The sequence below is a fragment of the Lissotriton helveticus genome, chromosome 5_1 (genome assembly GCF_964261635.1).
Source record: "Lissotriton helveticus chromosome 5_1, aLisHel1.1, whole genome shotgun sequence".
NCBI lineage: Eukaryota > Metazoa > Chordata > Amphibia > Caudata > Salamandridae > Lissotriton > Lissotriton helveticus.
Genome location: NC_136065.1, coordinates 404,001,192 through 404,024,909, shown reverse-complemented (window position 1 = coordinate 404,024,909; position 23,718 = coordinate 404,001,192). Strand labels below are relative to the sequence as shown.

Sequence of the window (23,718 nt, the reverse complement as noted above, 5' to 3'; positions counted from 1 at the left end):
GAACTTTTTTTCTGTATTAAGAGCCATTTCATGTGTAATTCTCATATACCAAATAGCAATAATGTATACAAATGCGATTACTTTGGCATTATTCTACAGCTTGAGTGCATACAATACATATGTCTGCAATTTTTCAGTATATTTGATAATTTCAAAATGCATTTATGTGTTTTGGGGTGGTAAGGTATACACAATACTCTATAGTATGTTGTACTATGTTTTACTATGCATAGATTAGTAAATATGACCATAGTTAGCGTGGAGTGGGTGTGATGTATTCCTGTAGGTTCTGAATCGATCCCCCTATTCCTGACCCTATTCTGGTTAAACAAACCAACAAGTTAACTAGCAGTCAGCCCATGAGGCAGAAAACCCCCATGATGCATATACCGTTATCTGACGCAGTCACACTACGGCACAGGAACGTGTTATCTGATTAGGTCATAACGCTTGCGATCTAATTAGACAAGCGATATTCCTCCAGCCCCTGATAAGGCATACGGAGTTCTCATAACAAATCAAACCTATGACAACCTGGGCAAAACCCTGCGGCCATTGTTTTGATTTCACCGAGAACTTCAGTAAAAGAATGTGCTAACGAGCAAGTCGTATGACATCCTTATTGACGTATCTATGTCCATCCTTACGTCAATCTCGGCACCTTAAAGGTATAAATATTACCGATATTGCCCTATGCAAACACACGCGTGGTGACGAGACGGAGCAGCCATACTTGCCGAAGCGAAGAGCAGAGCAGACCCCGCTGGCGCAGCCCCGCCTTCCTGACGCGCAGAGAGAAGCTGCTTTCTCCTGCCGAGAAATCCAGCACCGGCGTTTCTGGGTAGCCCTCGCAGGCAGCCTGGAATATCGAGACCAGAGACGAGAGATATCATCCCTCATTCAACCTAGATTCCAGGTACAGAACTGAATAACCCCTCACAGAGAATTCCTTAGTTATTCACTTGGCAAAAACAAACTTAACTTAAACTGTAACTTTCTATTCCCGCCCACGTATTAGACTTAGGTCAGGTACACGGGGTAGGCGTATTTAGAAACACCAGTTGAGTACGTTTAGTCAAATGTATATGTGTATGTATTATATTTTATTCATTTTAAAACATCTTATGGCTTAGAAACCATATCAATGTTTTTACAGTATTACTTTATACTATTGCTTTTAATGTATGCACTTTACTTAACTATAAGTATTGCAATAATATCAATCCATTTCTCTTGTATGAGAAAAGAGACTGATCAATAAATAACACCTTTTTATTGAACACGCCCGTCTCTTCCTTTTCTCTACAATCTGATGAGACTAAGAATGCACGTACTGACTGAGTAAAATAAATTGCCTTTTGTTCACACGACTCTCGAGATATACTCTTGATTAGGGGAGAGCAAAGTTGTCATGTTCTATGGTTGTCAGAAACTAAATCCCTTCTTGTCTAATCAGGGAAGTTAAGTCCTCCTTGAACATTCGAGAAAGTTTCTAGTGAACTCTGAGCTAAGCTGGCAAACCCAAAACTTTAAGTCTAGTATCGACAGTAGTAGACCTAGTTAACGTCTGGTCTAGGCCTTTACTGCTGTAGGTATTATTCCAATGCGCAGAGCCTATTGGGATGATAGGAACTACACTACACTGGTTCACACTAACTGTAACAGTGCCAATGTGGTCTACCTGATCAAATGTCCCTGCAATCTATCATACGTAGGGATGACATGCAGAAAAATCAAGCAGAGGGTCTGCAAGCATCGGAGCACGATCAGGTGCAGAAAAGTCACAACTAAGTTGACCGAACATTTCCTTGAGAAAAACCATACTACTAATGATATGAAATGGACCATCATCGAGCAGATCAAGACAGGGTTCAGAATCCAACAATGCCTTTTCGAAAAAGAGCAACATTGGATTTATAGGCTCTCAACCCACAAGGTTGGATTGAAGAATAATATCCCATGGAACTCAGTCCTCTCTAAATGAATAGAAATTTCATGTAAACTGCGATCCTAGCACTCTACAGGTTCCACACTTTGACTATCTATATGGAAATCATCATGAAACAATTCCCTTTCTTCCTTTAAATAGGATAACCATAAGCTAGAACAAATGCCCCTCTACAATACACAACTGACCATCTGGCTCTCATTAACAACATAGGTGTAGATTCATGTCCCCATATTGGATTATGTTAAATAATTTACTCTGCTATTCTTGTGAAGCATATTTTTAACTTATGGCTTAATTTAACCTTTTCAAATTTGCCTTATTTGCACTCACGGAGGCGGCCTCCATACTTAATACTATGGACCCTTTAGCCTTGCCAAGTATCTGCAGTACGCATCCACTCTGGACTTATACACTAGAGGTGTGGACCCTCTAGCTCTTCCGGGCATCCTGGGCGCGCTACATTTACACTATGTATCCGCGCTTAAGCTATGGCAAGTATTCAATTCCACATTGCACCTATATCCAGAACTGTGCATTCTACCCATTAAACATAGCACTTTCACCATGCGTCACGAGGGTACGCTACCTCGGTGCACCCGCTTTGCCTTGGGAACATTTCCCATGACTTCCCTACGTGGTCCACGCTTCCGCATTGTCCTGGGAACGCTGACGCTACTACGTGGTCCACGTGAACGCGTAGGCCACACCCACCCGGAAGAGACCTGCATTCAGTTGCAGTATCCCTCCGGTACAACATCCACTGGGAACGGTGGGCGGCGAATAGGCATAACGGCAGAGGTTATTCTCCTGGAACAGTGAGTAATTTGTTATAATTATGAGGGGAATTTTTTCCCCGTCGGATCTGGGCTTTACCCGCCATTTCTGACACCCGAGCCGGTCAGCAGCAACCGGGTTGATTACTGTGCTGATCTCCCGTTTTTCTCCATACAATCAGATCGTGCTTCAGGAGTTAGCGGCATGACCCCGACTCCCATGGGGCACTGAACACTCAATTTTGAGTAAGCACGATTACCTTTATTTTGATCCTCCTAGCACTACGGTATCTCAAACATCAACGTTTCTTGTCAGATAGCATGCATGCATTAATGATCACGCCCACACTAGTGTTACGTGAGCGTAATCACCCACTTTTAAACAATGAATGAAAGTGGTGTGTTTAATTATACTCACTGATTCGTGAATATCGATATTGTGTGAGTTGATTGACACCTTAAACTGCCGGCATAATTTACGTTTTGTGCACAATATACAAGAGAAATCTTCAGTGATTAAACATGTCACCGACATAATGCTCATTTTTTATCCACCTCCCTGTCTCTCACTTCAAGAGGCAGTCAGTATCAATTTGGTGTTTAACCACCCTGCTCATATAGCGCACCATATTAGATAGCCACTTTCTACTCAGAATCGATTCATCCAGCTCATGCAGCGCACCATAGGGGGAGAGCATGGAGCACCCTGATGCATGTTACAGGCACGTAATTGGTATGTTTGTGATTGTGTTTTTTCCTCCACAGTTTTTTTCCTTTCCTTTCCCAAAATCCTGGATGAAAGGACACTGACTGACTGTAAGCATACAGTTAGGTTGCTGTGGCCGAGGGCTGGGCACACCTTAGCGTGTGTATACCGCCCAGGTCACCTATATATTTTTTGGTCCTGACGAAAACCTGGCAATCTCCAACACTGGTTGAAACATGTAAACCTTTTTATTCATTTTTATTCATCCTCACGTCACATAGATACTGATGGTCAATCTAGCCTAGTCAAGTATCAAAAAATTGTTTTTAACATTGTCCGATAGCTCTTGAATAAAGTTTTTTCCACAGATTTATATCTGGCCAATTTTTAACTCACTTTTTTGCACTCACTTTCACGAAAAATAACCTGCTCCACTGTAGTCAGGTGTCGCAGCACACCTGGACAGCACTGGGCTGTTCGGGTGGGACCCCGATGATGAAGCATGTCGCCACCTGGTTGGTGAGTGAGAGGTCTTCTATCAAAAGAACATTTTTCTTTTGCACTTTCTCCTCACATTTTGTTGAGACCTTGACAGGTCATGTGATGGTACTACTTCTTTTTGTTTGTTTGGATAAATCCATTAGCCAGATATTTGTCTAGGTTTGGTTCTCCACTCGCTCCAACTCTACCTGATGATGGAGATCCCTCAAGGTGTCGTTAAAGCAGAAACGTCAAAAGAACCGGACCCTATGCTGCCTGGGCGGGACAAGGATTTTCCTTTTTTTTTTTAAAGGGTTTCACATTCTATCAGGAACCAGTTTGGGAATATTAACGTTGGAATGTGTTCTTCTCTCTGCTGGACACGTAGAGGCAGCTGGACCCCAACAATCCCCAGAAATCATCTGACGAATACTGAACCAGAGACACCAGTTCTCATCCGATAATCTCAAAGGAAGGGGGTTTGGGAACAAACAATAAACTAAAATAAATAGTTAAAATAAAAAGATAAAATAAGGAAAGAAACAAATGGTGCACATTTGTGCTAGTGGAGAAGCAAACTCTGGGTCACAGAACAATCTGGGCCATCTGTTCTAATGCTAGGAATGAGTATGGAGACCAGCTCCTGCAGCAGTAGTAAAAGACATCAAAAAGAACACAAATAATCAATGATATAAATCATCCATAAACTTCTGCATTGGGTCACAATAAAAGAGGTCTTTTAGAATGATTAGAATAAATCAGAACTGCACTCACACCATATGGCGCCAAAAATAAATACACACTCACACAATATTGTGCCAACAAAGATTACACATAAGCACACCATACATTCTTATTTCAATGAGATAAGACATAATCTGTATACTTTATCTGAAATATGTCCAAGGCTTGAGAGCGTTCCCAAGACCTTCTTTCAGCGAGAAAAAACTGAGATGTAACAGGGTAACTATAAACACTGCAATAATAATATACACTTCTATCAGCAAGAACTATGCATGAATTACATTTATGATATAAGGAGGAAATTACCAAACTCCAGGCAAAGTAGCATAAAGTAAGCTGAATGGGAACAAGAAGGAACTGTGATATAGGAAACGAAGTCAGGAAGTATCTGACTGGAAGACTTTCATGCGCAGTTGCCCAAGATCTCCCGATAACCAGAAATGAGCCTGGAGTCAAAACAATGGAATTCCACTGAGCACAAGAGTGAAATGTAACCCAAAAAGGATTTAGACATATCTTTGAGTAGCAGCAGCAAGAATGGAACAAGACTTGTCTGACCATCACCTACAGAGAAGAGCCGTCACGCCGCAGGATCTTCAACAGGAAACTCAATGCGAAGCACTGAAGACGAGCCTGGGTGAGGGTTAAATACCTTTCGCTAGGCTGATGAGTCATGTAGGCTGCTGAGTCATGGAGGTTGCTGAGTCATTGAGACTTGTTGAGTCACGGAGTTTGCTGATGAGTCATTTAGGCTTCTGAGTCATGAAGGCTGCTGTCTCATGGAGGTTTGTTCAGTCATGGAGTCTGCTGAGTCATGGAGGTTGCTGAGTCACTGAGGCTTGTTGAGACACGGAGACTGCTGAGTCATGGAGGTTGCTGAGTCAAGCTCCGGCATGGCCTGGGAAACAAAGATAAGGAAAACACCACCACATACAGAGAATTAAAGAACTATAAGTTAACTTTTCTTCCTCAGGGAACACAGGGTGTGAAAGAGGGGATGAGCCGAGGGCAGTAGGCATGTGTTGAAAACCTACTAGGAGCTCCCACCTGACAGTCGGTCTTCCTAGGTAGGATGTAAGTGAGTGTAATGTACCTAGCGCCCTGGGGTTCACCCTGATTAGTTTCCCCACTACTGCTGGAGTGCCGAAGGTGGTGTGCAGTCCAATGGATCCTGACATCTACACTACCTGTCCTCTTATTTCACTTCTGGTTGAAGTTCCTAAAACAGAAGACAGGCTAAGTATGGAAGTGAAGACTATGGCCCTTATTATAAAAGTCTTATTTATCTTGATTCATGTGGCACTATTACCGGCAGTCCAATGGATCCTGACATCTACACTACCTGTCCTCTTATTTCACTTCTGGTTGAAGTTCCTAAAACAGAAGACAGGCTAAGTATGGAAGTGAAGACTATGGCCCTTATAAAAGTCTTATTTATCTTGATTCATGTGGCACTATTAGTTACCGGCCACATTGGGATTAAGAGATTACATACAACAAAATTGAATCAGAGGAATTGGTTTCCATTATAAGATACAATACTCTGTTTAACTGAATTAGGAAAGTTATTAATAAACATTGGTGAAAATTTAAATCAGGAAAATGTATCCCTAAAACAAACTATGTTTTCATTCGCAACAGGAGTCAGATTAAATAACCATCTAGTGCACAAGCAACCAAGGAGAAACACACAGAGTCACCCCTCCAACTTTTTGTGTGCCTTACCACCACTAAAGGGGTATTTCCCAGTGGAAAAAGCAGTATTTATTTATTTATTTTATTTAAAGAGTTTTATATAGCGCTGGCTAGACACGAAGGTATCATAGTGCTTTATTTATGTGGTTCCACAAAATTAAACAGTCCATTAGAATCAGGTAACATCAGTTGCTAGAAAAACATTTCAAGAGCATAGATGCGAAGAAGGGTAAGGGGGTAGGGAAAGGTGAGGAAGGGGAATATAGGACAGGGAAACAAAAAGAAGTCTGCCCCGAGTCCGGCTGGGTAGGTGACGGCTAAGGGGGAAGTCCACAGCCCATCTCCTCTTTAGCTATCAGGTAGCTTCACCGGACCAGGGCCAAACAGCAAGATTTCGGTCAAGAAGCAAAACATTTTAAAGGGTATAGGAAGACAAGCAAAGTGGAGCGTAGAGGCGGTGGGGGAAAGGAAAAGGGTAGTGGGAGAAAACGACAGAGAGAGACGAAGGAAAGACTGCCCAAAGTCTTGCTGCGTAGGTGATGGTCATGGGGGAAATCCACAACCCAACTCCTCTTTAGCTAGCAGGTAACTCCACTGGGCGTTGGTCAGCTAGATAGGTCTCAACGGTCAGAGGAAGGTCCCAAAGTCAATGTCAAAGGTGGGTGAGCCAGGGTGGGAGGGTGGAGGAGGAGTACCTCCAGCCTCGCTAGAGTAACCTCAAAAGTGCCAGTCCAGGGAGTCCAGTGTGGGTAGAGGGGGTTCCAGGGTGAGAAATGGCAGAATAGAAGGTGTGAGCCTAGTAGTTTAGTCCATTTCTGTGGAGGCCAAGACGAGGTCAGGCACCCAGGTAGTTTGCGATCCCTCAATTCCTTCATCATGATGATCGTGACTCCCACGGCTGCTCTATTGGAGTCATGCATCCCCTTGAGTGAATGGACTCTCCCCTGCTTGTTGCCCCGGAGGGGAAGCTTGTGAGAGGATGGTTTGTGCCACGTATAGGAGGTACAGGATGTTGCGTTTAGTAGAGAGGGTGAGGAGAGGACGGCCAATGTGTGCTTGAGTGGTGAAGTGGGCCGTAGGTGTCTGCCAATTCTGAGGTACTCGTCAGGGGACAATCAGAGCTATTGTCACCCATCTAGATATTCGAGAGTCGTTCAGCTAGGTCCGGATTTACATGGATGTATCTATGAGCGGGAGGCTTGGTCAGCCCCCAGCTACCAGCTCGATGTCGGGCAGCTTTACTCTGGACTCTGCAAGCAGGGGGATCCAACCTCGAGATAGTAAAATGTGGACCGCTGGCTATGCGTCAGCCATTTTGGGGTCAGGCATTGCTATTCAGCCATCCACGATTTCCGTGTCTGCCTGCCCTTGGTTGCTGGTCCAATTCCCCCGATGCAGCACTTTACCTTCATTGACGAGCGGTGATCTCCCCTCCGGACGTACTCGTGAGGCAGGGGTGTTATCTGTGGGCCGCTGACCGCGCGACAGCCATTTTGGGGTCAGGCATTGTTATTCTGCAGTCCCCAGTGTCCCTTGTTGTCAGAGCCCGGTCTCAGGCCCCGCGTTTCCTCCGGAGTCCTTGCCGAGAGCCCAGAGTGACCTGAGCATCTCTTTCCAGTTTGGGCGACCATTCAGCGCTGGGTCAGGACCGGCGCCTCTCTCCACGTGGCGGCAGGGCATGGGCCCGGTGAAGAAGTGGCTCTGCAGTCGCTCTGCTCGGGTGTCGCGTCATCTCCGCTAGGTAAGCCACGATGTGATCACCGTCTGGTGATAAAGGCGTTGGATTGTTCGTACAATGGGGATAAATGGTGGAGTAAATAAGGGAAAAAGAACGAGCAGGCAGTCCCTAACCCGGGAGCCTCAGAGGAGCGCTCCTACTCTAACAAAACCCACAAAAAACAGTTGATTTAGAAAAGAGCAAACTATGGATGCTGATGAACCATACCAACGGTAATTTCAGCAATGTATTATATAAGATCACCTGCCCTTCTGTGTTAATATTTATTGTGATGACCACTCAAAAGTGTGTATACTTTTCTGCAAACACAAAAGCAACATTAGATGTAAAAAATTGTCCACTAATGTAACAAACAACTTCTTGGATGCAGGACATACTGAACCTGACATCTAGTGGGTTGTTACAGAAGAACTGTCTGGAATGTTTATCACCATTTGAAAACTGTTACTGGGCAGGAAACGAGTAGATATATAAGTTAGGGACAAAGAGTACAGATTTCAATGAAAACATCCCATGAGCTCTCAAAGGGAACAAACAGTGTACCTCTCATATGTCCCAATCACATACAGAGCTTCAGTTGAGCCCCACCAGACTTCAATCATCTAGCCTTCTTGCAGAAGAATCGAGGAGTTATTTTTCTGCAGTTTCGCAATTTTGCAGTTATGATACAATTTGGACCCTTCGTGACAAAGGGGACTGTAAAAAGTCACTCCCAGTCCCTTTCATACTGTAGCATTTGGCACCATTTTTTTACGGAAACATATTTGGTATTATAATTGTGTATGCAAACATCACTTTAGACCCATATTAGTCATTTTTGATCATGTATTGTGAACCCCTTTCTTATTGCCAACATATTTTTCATATTGACTAATTTGTCATACTTAATATAACTATGACAATAATGATATGTATTCAGGTATACGTATATAAAATGACAAGGTTGTGCCCAACCAGACAAACAACCTCAAGGTGTGGATTTGTTACTAATGACAGCGCATGCTACAATATATGGGTAAGGTTTCCTGTCCATAATACTGATGCATCTATGTACCTGAGAAGTACAACATTAAAACTGTTATACCTCTTACTGTTTGGTTCTGAGTAAGGAAATGCTGTCATAGATTACATTAATACCACCCTCTCCCTCTTCACGAGCATTAGTACAAGCAATGTGCCACTTTCACACTGACCCAGCTGTTTCCCCCTCACAAATTTCAATGTTGTGCAGGAGCCAAAAATAAAAAAATATAAGCAGTGATTTAAGTGGGATTAAAGAGGTGGGGATTCTCTAAAAGGGGTGTGACAAAAGTTGCTTAATTAGGGACCCTTTTCAAGAAACATGGATAAGTAATTAACGGAATCACTATACAATGCAAACTAAAATCTTGTGCTTTACACAGTGTCACACCTGACCAATATTTGAGACTAGGCAGGACCTGCCACACTTAAAGCCTGTTTACACGTTTTGCAGGTTGGAACAGGGGATACATGCATTATCACTGCTTTAAGGCTGCCAATGGGTGGGCCCAAATTGAGCGTGAATCCCCCTTGTTCTGCAATTGCCCCCAGAGATGTTTTGCAAGTTATAACATGGTGAGATCTTTGGGTGAAAATGGGAAGTAAATAATTAATTAATGTAGGAATCTGGTGCAGTAGTCCCAAATCTTGTAGTAATTCCCCATTTGTCATGGGTCCTCATGGGAATATTTGTAATACAGTGCTATTCCCAGATTCTTATACATGTGGTATTGTTCAGTATGGATGATGAATACCAATGCGGTATTCCTAAAGTACATGTGATAGGGTCCTAACCATCATTTCAACCTGTGGAACTCATAAAGTTAAAGTAATGTTCACTGTGGAGAAATCCACACTGTAGTGGCAGTATTTTCCAAGCAATATTACTGTGCCCACTGCTGCACCATTCAGAATGAGGGTTTGTGAGAGTATTTAAGGGAATCATGATTGATTTTGTCATAATTAGCATCTCCAAATATTAGTTAGTACTGATTTTGCTAAACATTGTGTCTTCTATCACAGATGTCTGGAGGGATCTTTTCAGCACTGGAAAATTTACATGACTTGGATAATGCTAACTGCCACCCACTAGTTTGCTTTTTGTGCCACGAACAATATGAACATCCCTGTCTCCTGGACTGTTACCACAACTTCTGTGCAAACTGTTTGCGTGGCCGTGCAGTGGAGAGCCGCCTAAATTGTCCTCTCTGTGGGTAAGATATTTACCACACAATAATTAACATTTTCAATGTCAAGCGATGAGTGATTCCATGCATTCCATTTACTGGGAGTTTTTAATTCAATACTTTCACATCTACTGTAATTTTGGTGTCAATCAATTCATATTTCTTGGTATAAGTATTTTATGTGTTTTTTTATGATCATTCAAATGGCCAAGATAACATTTATCTATGAAGAAGATTTTTCACAAATTCAAATCTACATTTTTGTATGAAACAATGATGCAACATTTCATTTTTCACATTGTAACAATTTCTGTAATATACAATCTAAGAATGTTATAGATAGCACAAAATGATAGAGGCTTAGGTTTCAAGTTTAAAAATGACTGATGGACACTATGGGGCCGATTATGATGGCGGACGGACCTGAGTCCGTCCTCCACCATAGAGTAGGAGGGACCGTCCGCAGGGGCAGCGGCGGTCCCTCCATACAGATTAGGATGTGACCGCCAGGGTGGCGGTCACATCCTCTATTTTTAACATTGCGGCGGGTGCAGCTTCAAGCTGCACCCGCCGCAATGTTAAAAATGCATGCACGGCATTTGAGTGCACAAAGCGGCAAGCACCGCGCGGTGCCTGCCGCTTTGTTCACGCAAATGCAGGGGGGTACCATAGGTACCCCCATGTGCACCTCCCACCCCCCCTTTACCCAGGGGGCCCACAACGGGCCCCGAAGTGAAGGTCCGTATGCTTTTCCACGGCGGAAAAGCCGCCGTGGAAAAGCATACTTTTTACTCCATCATAATATGGCTGGCGGTGTCTGATATATTTACAACAAGGGGTGGTGAGGGACAGAGTCTCTGAATTAAGCAGAATACTCTCACCCAGTCAAAAGATCAGGGCTAGATCCAACACCGTTTTTTAGCTCATTGCACCATCCCAGTTTCAGAACCTGGCTGTATGCAAATTAGTCTGTTCCTGTCCCAGTGCATGATGGGAACAAGGCAAACCAAACTACAAAAGCCAATTCTTACACTGGGAAGGAAACAAGCTTCCGGGGACCGGTTTCTGGCATTACAGCCGTCTTCGTCCCGGCTTGCTTGAATCCTGATGGTGCAATGAGCAAGGGACTCATGTCTGAGTATACCCTTCCACGCTTAGGGTGGACAAAAATATTTACAACAAGGGGTGGTGAGGGACAGAGTCTCTGAATTAAGCAGAATACTCTCACCCAGTCAAAAGATCAGGGCTAGATCCAACACCGTTTTTTAGCTCATTGCACCATCCCAGTTTCAGAACCTGGCTGTATGCAAATTAGTCTGTTCCTGTCCCAGTGCATGATGGGAACAGGGCAAACCAAACTACAAAAGCCAATTCTTACACTGGGAAGGAAACAAGCTTCCGGGGACCGGTTTCTGGCTTTACAGCCGTCTTCGGCCCGGCTTGCTTGAATCCTGATGGTGCAATGAGCAAGGGACTCATGTCTGAGTATACCCTTCCACGCTTAGGGTGGACAAAAATATTTACAACAAGGGGTGGTGAGGGACAGAGTCTCTGAATTAAGCAGAATACTCTCACCCAGTCAAAAGATCAGGGCTAGATCCAACACCGTTTTTTAGCTCATTGCACCATCCCAGTTTCAGAACCTGGCTGTATGCAAATTAGTCTGTTCCTGTCCCAGTGCATGATGGGAACAGGGCAAACCAAACTACAAAAGCCAATTCTTACACTGGGAAGGAAACAAGCTTCCGGGGACCGGTTTCTGGCAGTACAGCCGTCTTCGGCCCGGCTTGCTTGAATCCTGATGGTGCAATGAGCAAGGGACTCATGTCTGAGTATACCCTTCCACGCTTAGGGTGGACAAAAATATTTACAACAAGGGGTGGTGAGGGACAGAGTCTCTGAATTAAGCAGAATACTCTCACCCAGTCAAAAGATCAGGGCTAGATCCAACACCGTTTTTTAGCTCATTGCACCATCCCAGTTTCAGAACCAGGCTGTATGCAAATTAGTCTGTTCCTGTCCCAGTGCATGATGGGAACAGGGTAAACCAAACTACAAAAGCCAATTCTTACACTGGGAAGGAAACAAGCTTCCGGGGACCGGTTTCTGGCATTACAGCCGTCTTCGGCCCGGCTTGCTTGAATCCTGATGGTGCAATGAGCAAGGGACTCATGTCTGAGTATACCCTTCCACGCTTAGGGTGGACAAAAATATTTACAACAAGGGGTGGTGAGGGACAGAGTCTCTGAATTAAGCAGAATACTCTCACCCAGTCAAAAGATCAGGGCTAGATCCAACACCGTTTTTTAGCTCATTGCACCATCCCAGTTTCAGAACCTGGCTGTATGCAAATTAGTCTGTTCCTGTCCCAGTGCATGATGGGAAAAGGGCAAACCAAACTACAAAAGCCAATTCTTACACTGGGAAGGAAACAAGCTTCCGGGGACCGGTTTCTGGCATTACAGCCATCTTCAGCCCGGCTTGCTTGAATTCTGATGGTGCAATGAGCAAGGGACTCATGTCTGAGTATACCCTTCCACGCTTAGGGTGGACAAAAATAATACAACAAGGGGTGGTGAGGGACAGAGTCTCTGAATTAAGCAGAATACTCTCACCCAGTCAAAAGATCAGGGCTAGATCCAACACCGTTTTTTAGCTCATTGCACCATCCCAGTTTCAGAACCTGGCTGTATGCAAATTAGTCTGTTCCTGTCCCAGTGCATGATGGGAACAGGGCAAACCAAACTACAAAAGCCAATTCTTACACTGGGAAGGAAACAAGCTTCCGGGGACCGGTTTCTGCCATTACAGCCGTCTTCGGCCCGGCTTGCTTGAATCCTGATGGTGCAATGAGCAAGGGACGGGTATACTCAGATGTGAGTCCCTTGCTCATTGCACCATCAGGATTCAAGCAAGCCGGGCCGAAGACGCCTGAAATGGCAGAAACCGGTCCCCGGAAGCTTGTTTCCTTCCCAGTGTAAGAATTGGCTTTTGTAGTCTGGTCTGCCCTGTTCCCATGATGCACTGGGCCAGGGACAGACTAATTTGCATACAGCCAGGTTCTGAAACTGGGATGGTGCAATGAGCTAAAAAACGGTGTTGGATCTAGCCCTGATCTCTTGACTGGGTGAGAGTACTCTGCTTAATTCAGAGACTCTGTCCATCACCACCCCTTGTTGTAAATAATTTTGTCCACCCTAAGCGTGGAAGGGTATACTCAGATGTGAGTCCCTTGCTCATTGCACCATCAGGATTCAAGCAAGCCGGGCCGAAGACGCCTGAAATGGCAGAAACCGGTCCCCGGAAGCTTGTTTCCTTCCCAGTGTAAGAATTGGCTTTTGTAGTCTGGTCTGCCCTGTTCCCATGATGCACTGGGCCAGGGACAGACTAATTTGCATACAGCCAGGTTCTGAAACTGGGATGGTGCAATGAGCTAAAAAACGGTGTTGGATCTAGCCCTGATCTCTTGACTGGGTGAGAGTACTCTGCTTAATTCAGAGACTCTGTCCATCACCACCCCTTGTTGTAAATAATTTTGTCCACCCTAAGCGTGGAAGGGTATACTCAGATGTGAGTCCCTTGCTCATTGCACCATCAGGATTCAAGCAAGCCGGGCCGAAGACGCCTGAAATGGCAGAAACCGGTCCCCGGAAGCTTGTGTCCTTCCCAGTGTAAGAATTGGCTTTTGTAGTCTGGTCTGCCCTGTTCCCATGATGCACTGGGCCAGGGACAGACTAATTTGCATACAGCCAGGTTCTGAAACTGGGATGGTGCAATGAGCTAAAAAACGGTGTTGGATCTAGCCCTGATCTCTTGACTGGGTGAGAGTACTCTGCTTAATTCAGAGACTCTGTCCATCACCACCCCTTGTTGTAAATAATTTTGTCCACCCTAAGCGTGGAAGGGTATACTAAGATGTGAGTCCCTTGCTCATTGCACCATCAGGATTCAAGCAAGCCGGTCCGAAGACGCCTGAAATGGCAGAAACCGGTCCCCGGAAGCTTGTTTCCTTCCCAGTGTAAGAATTGGCTTTTGTAATCTGGTCTGCCCTGTTCCCATGATGCACTGGGCCAGGGACAGACTAATTTGCATACAGCCAGGTTCTGAAACTGGGATGGTGCAATGAGCTAAAAAACGGTGTTGGATCTAGCCCTGATCTCTTGACTGGGTGAGAGTACTCTGCTTAATTCAGAGACTCTGTCCATCACCACCCCTTGTTGTAAATAATTTTGTCCACCCTAAGCGTGGAAGGGTATACTCAGATGTGAGTCCCTTGCTCATTGCACCATCAGGATTCAAGCAAGCCGGGCCGAAGACGCCTGAAATGGCAGAAACCGGTCCCCGGAAGCTTGTTTCCTTCCCAGTGTAAGAATTGGCTTTTGTAGTCTGGTCTGCCCTGTTCCCATGATGCACTGGGCCAGGGACAGACTAATTTGCATACAGCCAGGTTCTGAAACTGGGATGGTGCAATGAGCTAAAAAACGGTGTTGGATCTAGCCCTGATCTCTTGACTGGGTGAGAGTACTCTGCTTAATTCAGAGACTCTGTCCATCACCACCCCTTGTTGTAAATAATTTTGTCCACCCTAAGCGTGGAAGGGTATACTCAGATGTGTGACCCTTGCTCATTGCACCATCAGGATTCAAGCAAGCTGGGCCGAAGACGCCTGAAATGGCAGAAACCGGTCCCTGGAAGCTTGTTTCCTTCCCAGTGTAAGAATTGGCTTTTGTAGTCTGGTCTGCCCTGTTCCCATGATGCACTGGGCCAGGGACAGACTAATTTGCATACAGCCAGGTTCTGAAACTGGGATGGTGCAATGAGCTAAAAAACGGTGTTGGATCTAGCCCTGATCTCTTGACTGGGTGAGAGTACTCTGCTTAATTCAGAGACTCTGTCCATCACCACCCCTTGTTGTAAATAATTTTGTCCACCCTAAGCGTGGAAGGGTATACTCAGATGTGAGTCCCTTGCTCATTGCACCATCAGGATTCAAGCAAGCCGGGCCGAAGACGCCTGAAATGGCAGAAACCGGTCCCCGTAAGCTTGTTTCCTTCCCAGTGTAAGAATTGGCTTTTGTAGTCTGGTCTGCCCTGTTCCCATGATGCACTGGGCCAGGGACAGACTAATTTGCATACAGCCAGGTTCTGAAACTGGGATGGTGCAATGAGCTAAAAAACGGTGTTGGATCTAGCCCTGATCTCTTGACTGGGTGAGAGTACTCTGCTTAATTCAGAGACTCTGTCCATCACCACCCCTTGTTGTAAATAATGGCGGTGTCTGATAGACACCGCCAGCCATGTTAAGGCTTTTCCGCCACGGTCGGAAGGCGACCGCGGCGGAAAAGCGGCGGACAGATTCAAAGACCCACCAGCCATCCTAATTTGGCGGTGGGTCTTTAAAGCATCCGCGGCAGTTTTCCCGGATCCTCCGGGCCGGCGGTGGCTTCCGCCGGCCCCGGCCTGGAGGATGCCGGAAATCCGCGATCTTAATGAGCCCCTATGACGGACAACTTCGAGATGATACAGCTAAGATTGAAATGATGCCAAATTCTAATGGAATGCTGACTGCCAGGAACAATTGACAGTGGGACAGTGGTCTCCCACATGCACAAATATTTGGGAACTCTACTACATGCACAAAACATACATGATCCCTGAAATACTTAAATATCCCATATGACCATTAGCATATCTTAGATTTTTTTTTCATTTACCACGGTCCAAGATGCCCAAAAATACAGGCATACTAGGAAGTGATTATAGATCCTTAAAAATGTACTAATTCCACAGCTAAACGATGGAAGATTAGATGGTGGTTTGTTATGCTGAATTGTTTGATAGTTGAGAGAATAGAGTTCAAATTAGGACTAAAATGGAACATTGGCTCAACGTTATGCTGGAGTGGACTTTTGCAATGGAGAAACTAGACATGTAAATGTCAGGACAATATGATCCAACATAGGTTGAATATGGATTTAAACAAGTGCATTTCTTTAAATCATCTCAGAATCAATAATACACTGAAAACAAAATTGCAAATGTTTTTCATATTGGATGGGGCGTGGCCAAGAGCCGACCATGGCGGACGTGTAGTTGCGGAGCTCCGTCCTAAGCCCTCGATACCAGCATAATATCCTGCCTACCCGAAGTGCGACCCACCTAGTGATTGCGCCCGGAGCCTCGGGAGGTGAGCGGCGTGCAGCAACGGAAAGCCGCCCCCCTCGGACATTGCCGGAGAACTCTGGGAACTGGAGAGCCTGCTGGGGCCTGATGCAACGTGGCGAGCCACGGCCTCGATTGGCCGACAGACCGCGCGGCTGCCGGCGCCCTGTGCGAGAGACCCGCGCCGGAGCGAGCCTCAGACTCGGCTGGCTGGACCGTGGACGTCGGCGGGCATCCGCCCCCTTATATTACCCTGATACCTCCCCACTGGCGCTGAGGTCCCCTGACGGACCTACTCTGCCGGGCGGCCGCCCGAGACCGCGGGAGGCACCTGAACCATCTCGCCGCCCGCCTGCACTGCGAGGAGGCACTCGCACGGACACGAACATTGGCAAGGCAAGTGGGGCCGGGGGTGCACGGGGACAACCACTGGCGTTGGGAGCCCAGGACGGCTGCATGAGCCACACACCTGCCTTCTTCCCTTTGGGCCCCGGATTCCCCGAGAGACTGGCACGGCGCCCCGCACTGTCTGGCGTGTGCTGCGTAGACCAGAGGGCAGAGGCACCGTAGACACTTGAGACGCCCGCTCACGGCCCCTGCGCTCGTCGACAAGGCGGGGACCCCCGGGCACCTCCACAGAGTTCGACCACACGGCGATCTGCGTGCGGACCGCAGTCCACGTGACCCCCGCTACTAGACCGGGCAAGGGGTGCCTACCGTCCTCCCGACCTCTGCTGTGACTTCCCTACCTTCAGACCGAGACCCCCCCCCCGGCACCTTGCTGGAGTCAAGACAGTGGCAGAGAGCGGGGCCCTCCGCGGGGCAACGACACACCCGCCAGGGGCGCTATCATTCCTGCGGCGCCATTGCCCTTCGTTGCGCTGGGACCCTGCTGCTTCTTGTTTCCCTCTCGCTAACTTGGGGAGCGGCGTGACCACCCTCCGGACCGGAGAGTGCGCCTCTTATAGCGCCACCCTGCACACCAGATCGATGGGCAGAAATAAAGGCAAGACCCAGGGCCGGGGTGCTCCGACGGACGCGCAGTCCACGGGCTCAGAGGACCCACTGGCCTCCTCTAACGTGGACATTATCCCGCCGACAGGGATGGGATCGCAAGACGCCAAGCTGGACCTTATTCTCAACGAAATACGCGCCACTCGTGAAGCACTGGAAACACGTATGGACAACATGGCGACGGGACTCTCCCTGCTCCGAGCGGATCATAACAAATTGGCGGAGCGAGTCTCAGAACAGAAAATTGCGCTGAACGACCTCATCCCCCAACAGACGGAACACTCTGCAAAGCTGGAGGGCGTGGAGAAACAACTCAAACAGCTATGGGACAGGGTGGACGATGCGGAAGGACGTGCCCGCCGTAACAACGTCCGCATCCTGGGCATTCCGGAACGGAGCGAGGAGAAGAACCCCACCCAATTCGTGGAAGATTGGCTACGAAAAATGGTGGGCCCAGAGGATCTTACAGCCCTGTACAGTGTGGAACGGGCACACAGGATGCCGTCGAGACCCCCGCCTCCGGGAGCACCCCCCCGTCCTCTGATTGCGCGCCTTCTCCACTACAAAGATCGTGACACTGTGCTGAGGGCGGCTCGAGAGAAGGCGCCAATACGCTATGAAGACAAGACCGTCTCTATATATCCCGATTTCACGCCCACGGTCCAGCGAGCCAGATCCACCTTCATGGGTGTGAAGCGCAAACTGCGGGAGAGAGACATGAAGTATGCGCTCCTGTTCCCCGCACGACTCAAGATCCTGCATGGCAACAAATCCCACTTCTTTGACTCGCCAGAGGAGGCAGAGGAATGGATGGAGGTTTCGCTTACACCACCGGCTTCGCGGGACCCATTTGCCGACGCTGGAGGCGACAGACAGAGGAAACCGCCAGACCGGAGGGGCACCACCTCCAACGCCAGCCGGACCCCCCCCTCCCAGGGGTCGCCGGCGACAGCGCAGACCACGAGGGACCGGGCAACGGGTCATTCCTCAGGGCTGCAGCTGACAGAGGAGGCCCTTGCCGCGCACAACGCGATGGCGGCCGAGGATGGGGTCACCGTCACCACCGGCACCCACACTGGAGTTTCCGGGTCGGTGGACAGTCTGCAACTGCTCCCAAAGGTCACAGCCCAGATGGCAGCGGAGTTTTGATTGGCGGCACGATTGGCCCTCTCCGGGTGGTAACGTATGGCCGACCCCCCCCCTTTTCTCATGACTGGTGGGTTGCTGAAGGGCACACTATATCAAGGGCTACCAAGCCAGAGCGGGCTGTAAAGTGACAGTCACCGGAGGCCTACTCCCCCCGCTCTGAATATGGAACACATAGACTTGTGCCCACGTTGGGCACCCTTGTTTGGCTCCCGAGCCCGTTGGCCTGGGGACCCTTTAGTTAAGGGGATATATGTTCATGGGGCACTCTCACTTACTACCTCGGCGAACCTGTCATGGTCACTCATGAGCTCCGCTCTACCACCACACACAAATGGTTATGGGACCGCTTAATGCCTATAATTTGTGCACCTGGAATGTAAGGGGATTGGGCTCGGTACACAAACGCCACAGGATTTTAGCACAACTTAACCGTAGAGGGATGCAGATAGCTTGTTTGCAAGAGACACATTTGAATAATGCTGAAAACGTGAAAATGCGCAAAAAGTGGCGCGGACAGCTCTTTGCCACCTCCTATTCTGCGTTTTCCAGGGGGGCGGCAATCTGGCTTCGCAACTCTGTCCCCTTCAAGGCGATAGAACAAATGATTGATAAGGAGGGGCGTTATGTATTTGTGAGGGGTTTACTAGATGGGGATGCCATTGTATTAGGTTGTGTGTATTCACCGAACGCAGGCCAGTCGGAATTTCTGCTCACTTTAAATGGGGTACTTGCTGCTTGGGCTGACCATCGGTGGATCATTGGCGGGGATTTCAATGCTGTGCTCGATCTTACATTAGATAGGTCTCACCCCCCCCTATTGGCCACTGAAAGCAGGAAACAGGCGGGCGCCCTGACACGCTGGGCTGAGGGCTGGGATTTGGCGGACGCATGGCGCAGCACACACCCACAGGAGAGGGAATATACCTTTTTCTCCCCGCCTCACCAGCTTCATACCAGAATTGATCATATCTTCTGTTCCCGCTCCCTGGCGACCTCCATTGTCCAAACCCAACACATGGGGAAAACCCTGTCCGATCACAACCCCGTTGAGCTCGCCTGGCAGTGGGGCAAGCTGCTACCTCCTATCCCGGCTTGGAGACTGCCCCCCGACTTACTTGAAGACACAGTCTTCCGTTCCTCCCTATCTGACACTATAGACACCTACTTTGACACGAATGCAAACACAGCCAGTACCCGGCAGGTCGAGTGGGACGCATTTAAAGTTTGCCTGAGGGGGGAGGCGATGGCAGCCAGAGTGGGTAGGAAGAGAGAGGTCATCAGTCAACTAAGCGAAGTGGAGGGCTCCCTAGCATCCCTGGAGAGTGAGGCGGCGGGCACCAATGCACACTTCACTCCGTTACAGGAGGCTCACATACGACACGCAGAACTACTAGAAGACCTGAGGCTCATAGACTACAGAGAACACACGAATAGGCAACATACGCAGGCAGACCGAGCTGGCACCCTCCTGGCCCGACTCCTACAAGACTCCCCACCTTGCCACCCAATCTTAGAAATACTGGACCAAACTGGTAAGCTAGCCACCTCCCAACTTGGGATTAATACGGCTTTCAAAGACTATTATACCACGCTGTATAGCCCCCCGCCGCCGCAGTCAGAGTTCCCATATGAGGCCTTCATGGGGGAACTGGTCCTGCCCCGACTCACCGACATACAATGTAAAGATCTACAGCGCAACATCTCTCTGGCGGAAATTAGACAGGCAATACGGGCACTCCCTAGAAATAAGGTCCCTGGCACAGATGGCCTGCCGGCCGAATTCTACACAACATTCATAGATCTCCTTGCCCCGCGTTTGCATGCTCTCTATTTGGAAGCCTTGCGGTCGGCCTCCATGCCGCAATCATCTATGCAAGCGTTGATCACGTCCCTCTTAAAACCAGGCAAAAGCGGGATACAACTGGCCGACTACAGGCCCCTGTCCCTTCTGAATACTGATTCGAAGATCCTGAGCAAAGTCCTGGCGACGCGTCTCATACAATATGTGCCGCAGTTGATCCATCCCGACCAATGTGGTTTTGTGCCAGGCCGGAGCACGGCCATGAATCTCAGACGCTTAGCCCAGTTGATGCTGGGAGGCAGGGCGGATGCGGATCCGGAGGGCTGCATATCACTGGATTTGAGGCAGGCATTTGACTCCCTTAGATGGGACTACATGTTTGCCACGCTCTTAAAATTTGGGATACCGCCCGAATTCGTTGCCTGGGTCAGGCTTTTGTACACTCTCCCTACAGCGAGAGTGCGCACTTCCAGGTACATTTTGGGACCCATAGCTATAGCCAGGGGCACCCGACAGGGTTGCCCGCTCTCCCCTCTTCTGTTTATCCTCGCCCTCGAACCGTTGCTTTGCAGACTCAGGGCACTGGCCCCCCATTATGGTATTCTGAGACATGGGACGGCACATATTGTGTCCGCCTATGCCGACGACATCATATTGTACCTTCGGGACCTGCGGGGCGCCATGGGCCCCATACCCCAAATATTTGAGGACTTCCGGGAGATCTCGGGCCTTGCCATAAGCGAACCCAAGTCTTATGGTTTCGCCTTCGGGACTACAGACTCTTCCGCTCCCTTACCCTTCACCCCGCTCGAGTTTCAGGTAGCGGGCACCACCTTCCGGTATCTAGGGATGCACATATACAGGGAGGCTGATATGATGATTGACGGCAACCTTGGCAGGACCCTGAGAACATTGAAGTCACAGATCCAATTCTGGCTGACGCTGCCCCTCTCAGTTGCTGGCAGAGTGGCCATTTCCAAAATGGTAATGCTCCCTCGCCTTGTTTACCACTTCACCAACCTACCGTTCCTGATCCCAGCCGCGACATTCAAACACCTCGACTCACTGCTTACGGAACTTGTGTGGGGTCACGGGCGCAGACGTATTGGCCTAGCTAAGCTGCAGCTCCCCTCGGGCTCCGGTGGTATGGGCCTTCCGGACTTTAGGGCATACAACTATGCGTGCCAGCTGCAATGGCTAGCCTACTGGGTGGCGGGCCGTAACCTTCACGAGATACATATGACAGAGAGGGACCACGAAAGAGGGGACGTGCACAAGTTGCTCCTACCCCGTTCGGACATACCGAGGGATGCCCCGCCACTCCTCCGGCTGGCGGTGACATATTGGCGGAAGGCAGTGAGGTACACTTCCCCCGTGACTTCGTATGCTCCCACGATCCCACTTCTAGGCATCTCACTGGGCTCGGGCCCGCTCACGACAACCAGGCTAGCGCCATGGCTGGACGCGGGTGTGACACATGTGGGAGACCTGTTCGCGGAAGGGCGCCTACTGCCCTTTACGGATTTCAGGACTTTACACAGCGTTCCCAGAGGCTCGTTCCTTATGCACGCAGGCCTGGGTCATTATGTAACGCACACCTGGGCACCTGAAGGACGGGAGGCACCTACTAACCCCCTGGTAACGATGCACTACCTTATGGGCACGGGCGGTCATTTAACCAAATGGCTCACAGCCAGCATAAAAACCGGAAGGGCGGTCTCGCTAGAGCCACTCAGGGCAGCATGGGAAGGTGACATTGGCAGGCCACTGCGAGACAACGAATGGGGACGCATCCTCCAGTTTCCCAAGAGAGTAGCCAGGAACCCCAAGTACAAGTTTATCCAGCTGATGGTGCTACATAGGGCCTACCTGACTCCGCATCGCCTGCACATGATGTTCCCCGACGCGAGTAGCAACTGCCCCCGATGCGACGCTGACGACGCATCACTACTACATATGCTATCGCAATGCCCCAAGTTGGGCCATTACTGGGCCACCATCGCTGACACGCTTGAGGGTGCTGGCGCCCGGTCCCAACCACTCACCATGGAACATACACTATTAGGCCTGGGACCGTCGACACGCACTAGGTCAGTGGCGACACGTTTCACGGATTTGGCCCTATTACTAGCGAAGCGAGCGATCACCATGAGGTGGAAATCCCCCAGACCCCCTGACCCGGACTTATGGAAAGCAGAGGTAATAAGGTGGGGCAAGGCGGAAGGCGAGGCACTACAACGAGAGGAACGCAGAGGTCTCAGGAAAACACTGATCTCCTTAGACTGGTTCACTGTGCTGGGGACCTTTGAGGCTGGGGAGGAGGAGGAGGGCGGAGGCGATACGGATAACTCAATACACGCGGGCTGATTGGGCCCAACCCTTCAGGTCATTCTTGATATAAGGTGCACTATGTTGAGGTGCGGGGGACCCCGTACCATTGACGATCATATCCCAGCCTGGCCAAGTGTGGGGGAAAATGTGAACACCGAGGAACTGTACTATACGGGGCATCTAGTGACCAGGATGTAAATATCGCAATTATACGCATGTTTGTGGAGTGCCGGGAGGGTTCCATGCGGGTGGGGGGAGGGGGTGGGTAGGTTGGGAAATGTTCGGTCGTTATGGTTTCTCATGAAATTGAAAATCATTGGTACTGTGCCCCTGTAAACACTGAGCAGACATATGACTGCACAATTCTGATTTTTGATATGCCTGGATGTGTATGTGACTGCTCCAATTACTATGCTAATAAACAGATTTTCAAAAAAAAAATGTTTTTCATATTGAATTAATTGAATAGTAGGCCGGTGTCATCATCACATATATTTGTCCTTTTATTTGTATTATTCCTTGAATATTATGACTCTGTGAGGTTTAGCACACCTTACTTACTGTAACATTTTAACACGATTCTGTATGATGAGGGCTATTACCCCGAAACTGGTTCCAGGATGCTTGTTTCCGGTCCAGGGAAGACCCGCATATGGCTGGGTCTGAACTGAGTTGGTGATGTGAGCTAAAGAATGATGATGGATTCAACCCAGGTCTGTGACTGGGGGTGAGTGCCTGAAATGTTTCGGTGCTCTGTCCATCATCTCCTTGTGTTTGCCCTAAGTTGGCAGGGAATGCCCAAACGTGGGTCCCTTGCTCACTTTCCACTTGATTCTAGCTAGCCTGGCTGATGAAGGGTGTTACCCCAAAACCAGTACCAGGATGCTTGTTTCCAGTCCAGGGAAGACCCAGCTTGCCAGTTTGGGCTGGAATGTTCCCATGAGGAACAGGGTCATATGGCTGGGTCT

At 48.5% G+C, this 23,718-nt stretch overlaps 1 protein-coding gene across 1 annotated transcript in view; it reads left to right on the top strand.

Moving 5' to 3' along the window:
• Positions 1 to 23,718, top strand: part of RNF207 (ring finger protein 207) — a 664,007-nt gene that overhangs the window by 50,937 nt on the left and 589,352 nt on the right. Inside the window, exon 2 of the mRNA XM_078642621.1 lies at positions 10,131 to 10,321. Within this exon, the coding sequence (XP_078498747.1) occupies positions 10,131 to 10,321 (191 nt within the window). The remainder of the gene's footprint in view (positions 1 to 10,130; positions 10,322 to 23,718) is intronic.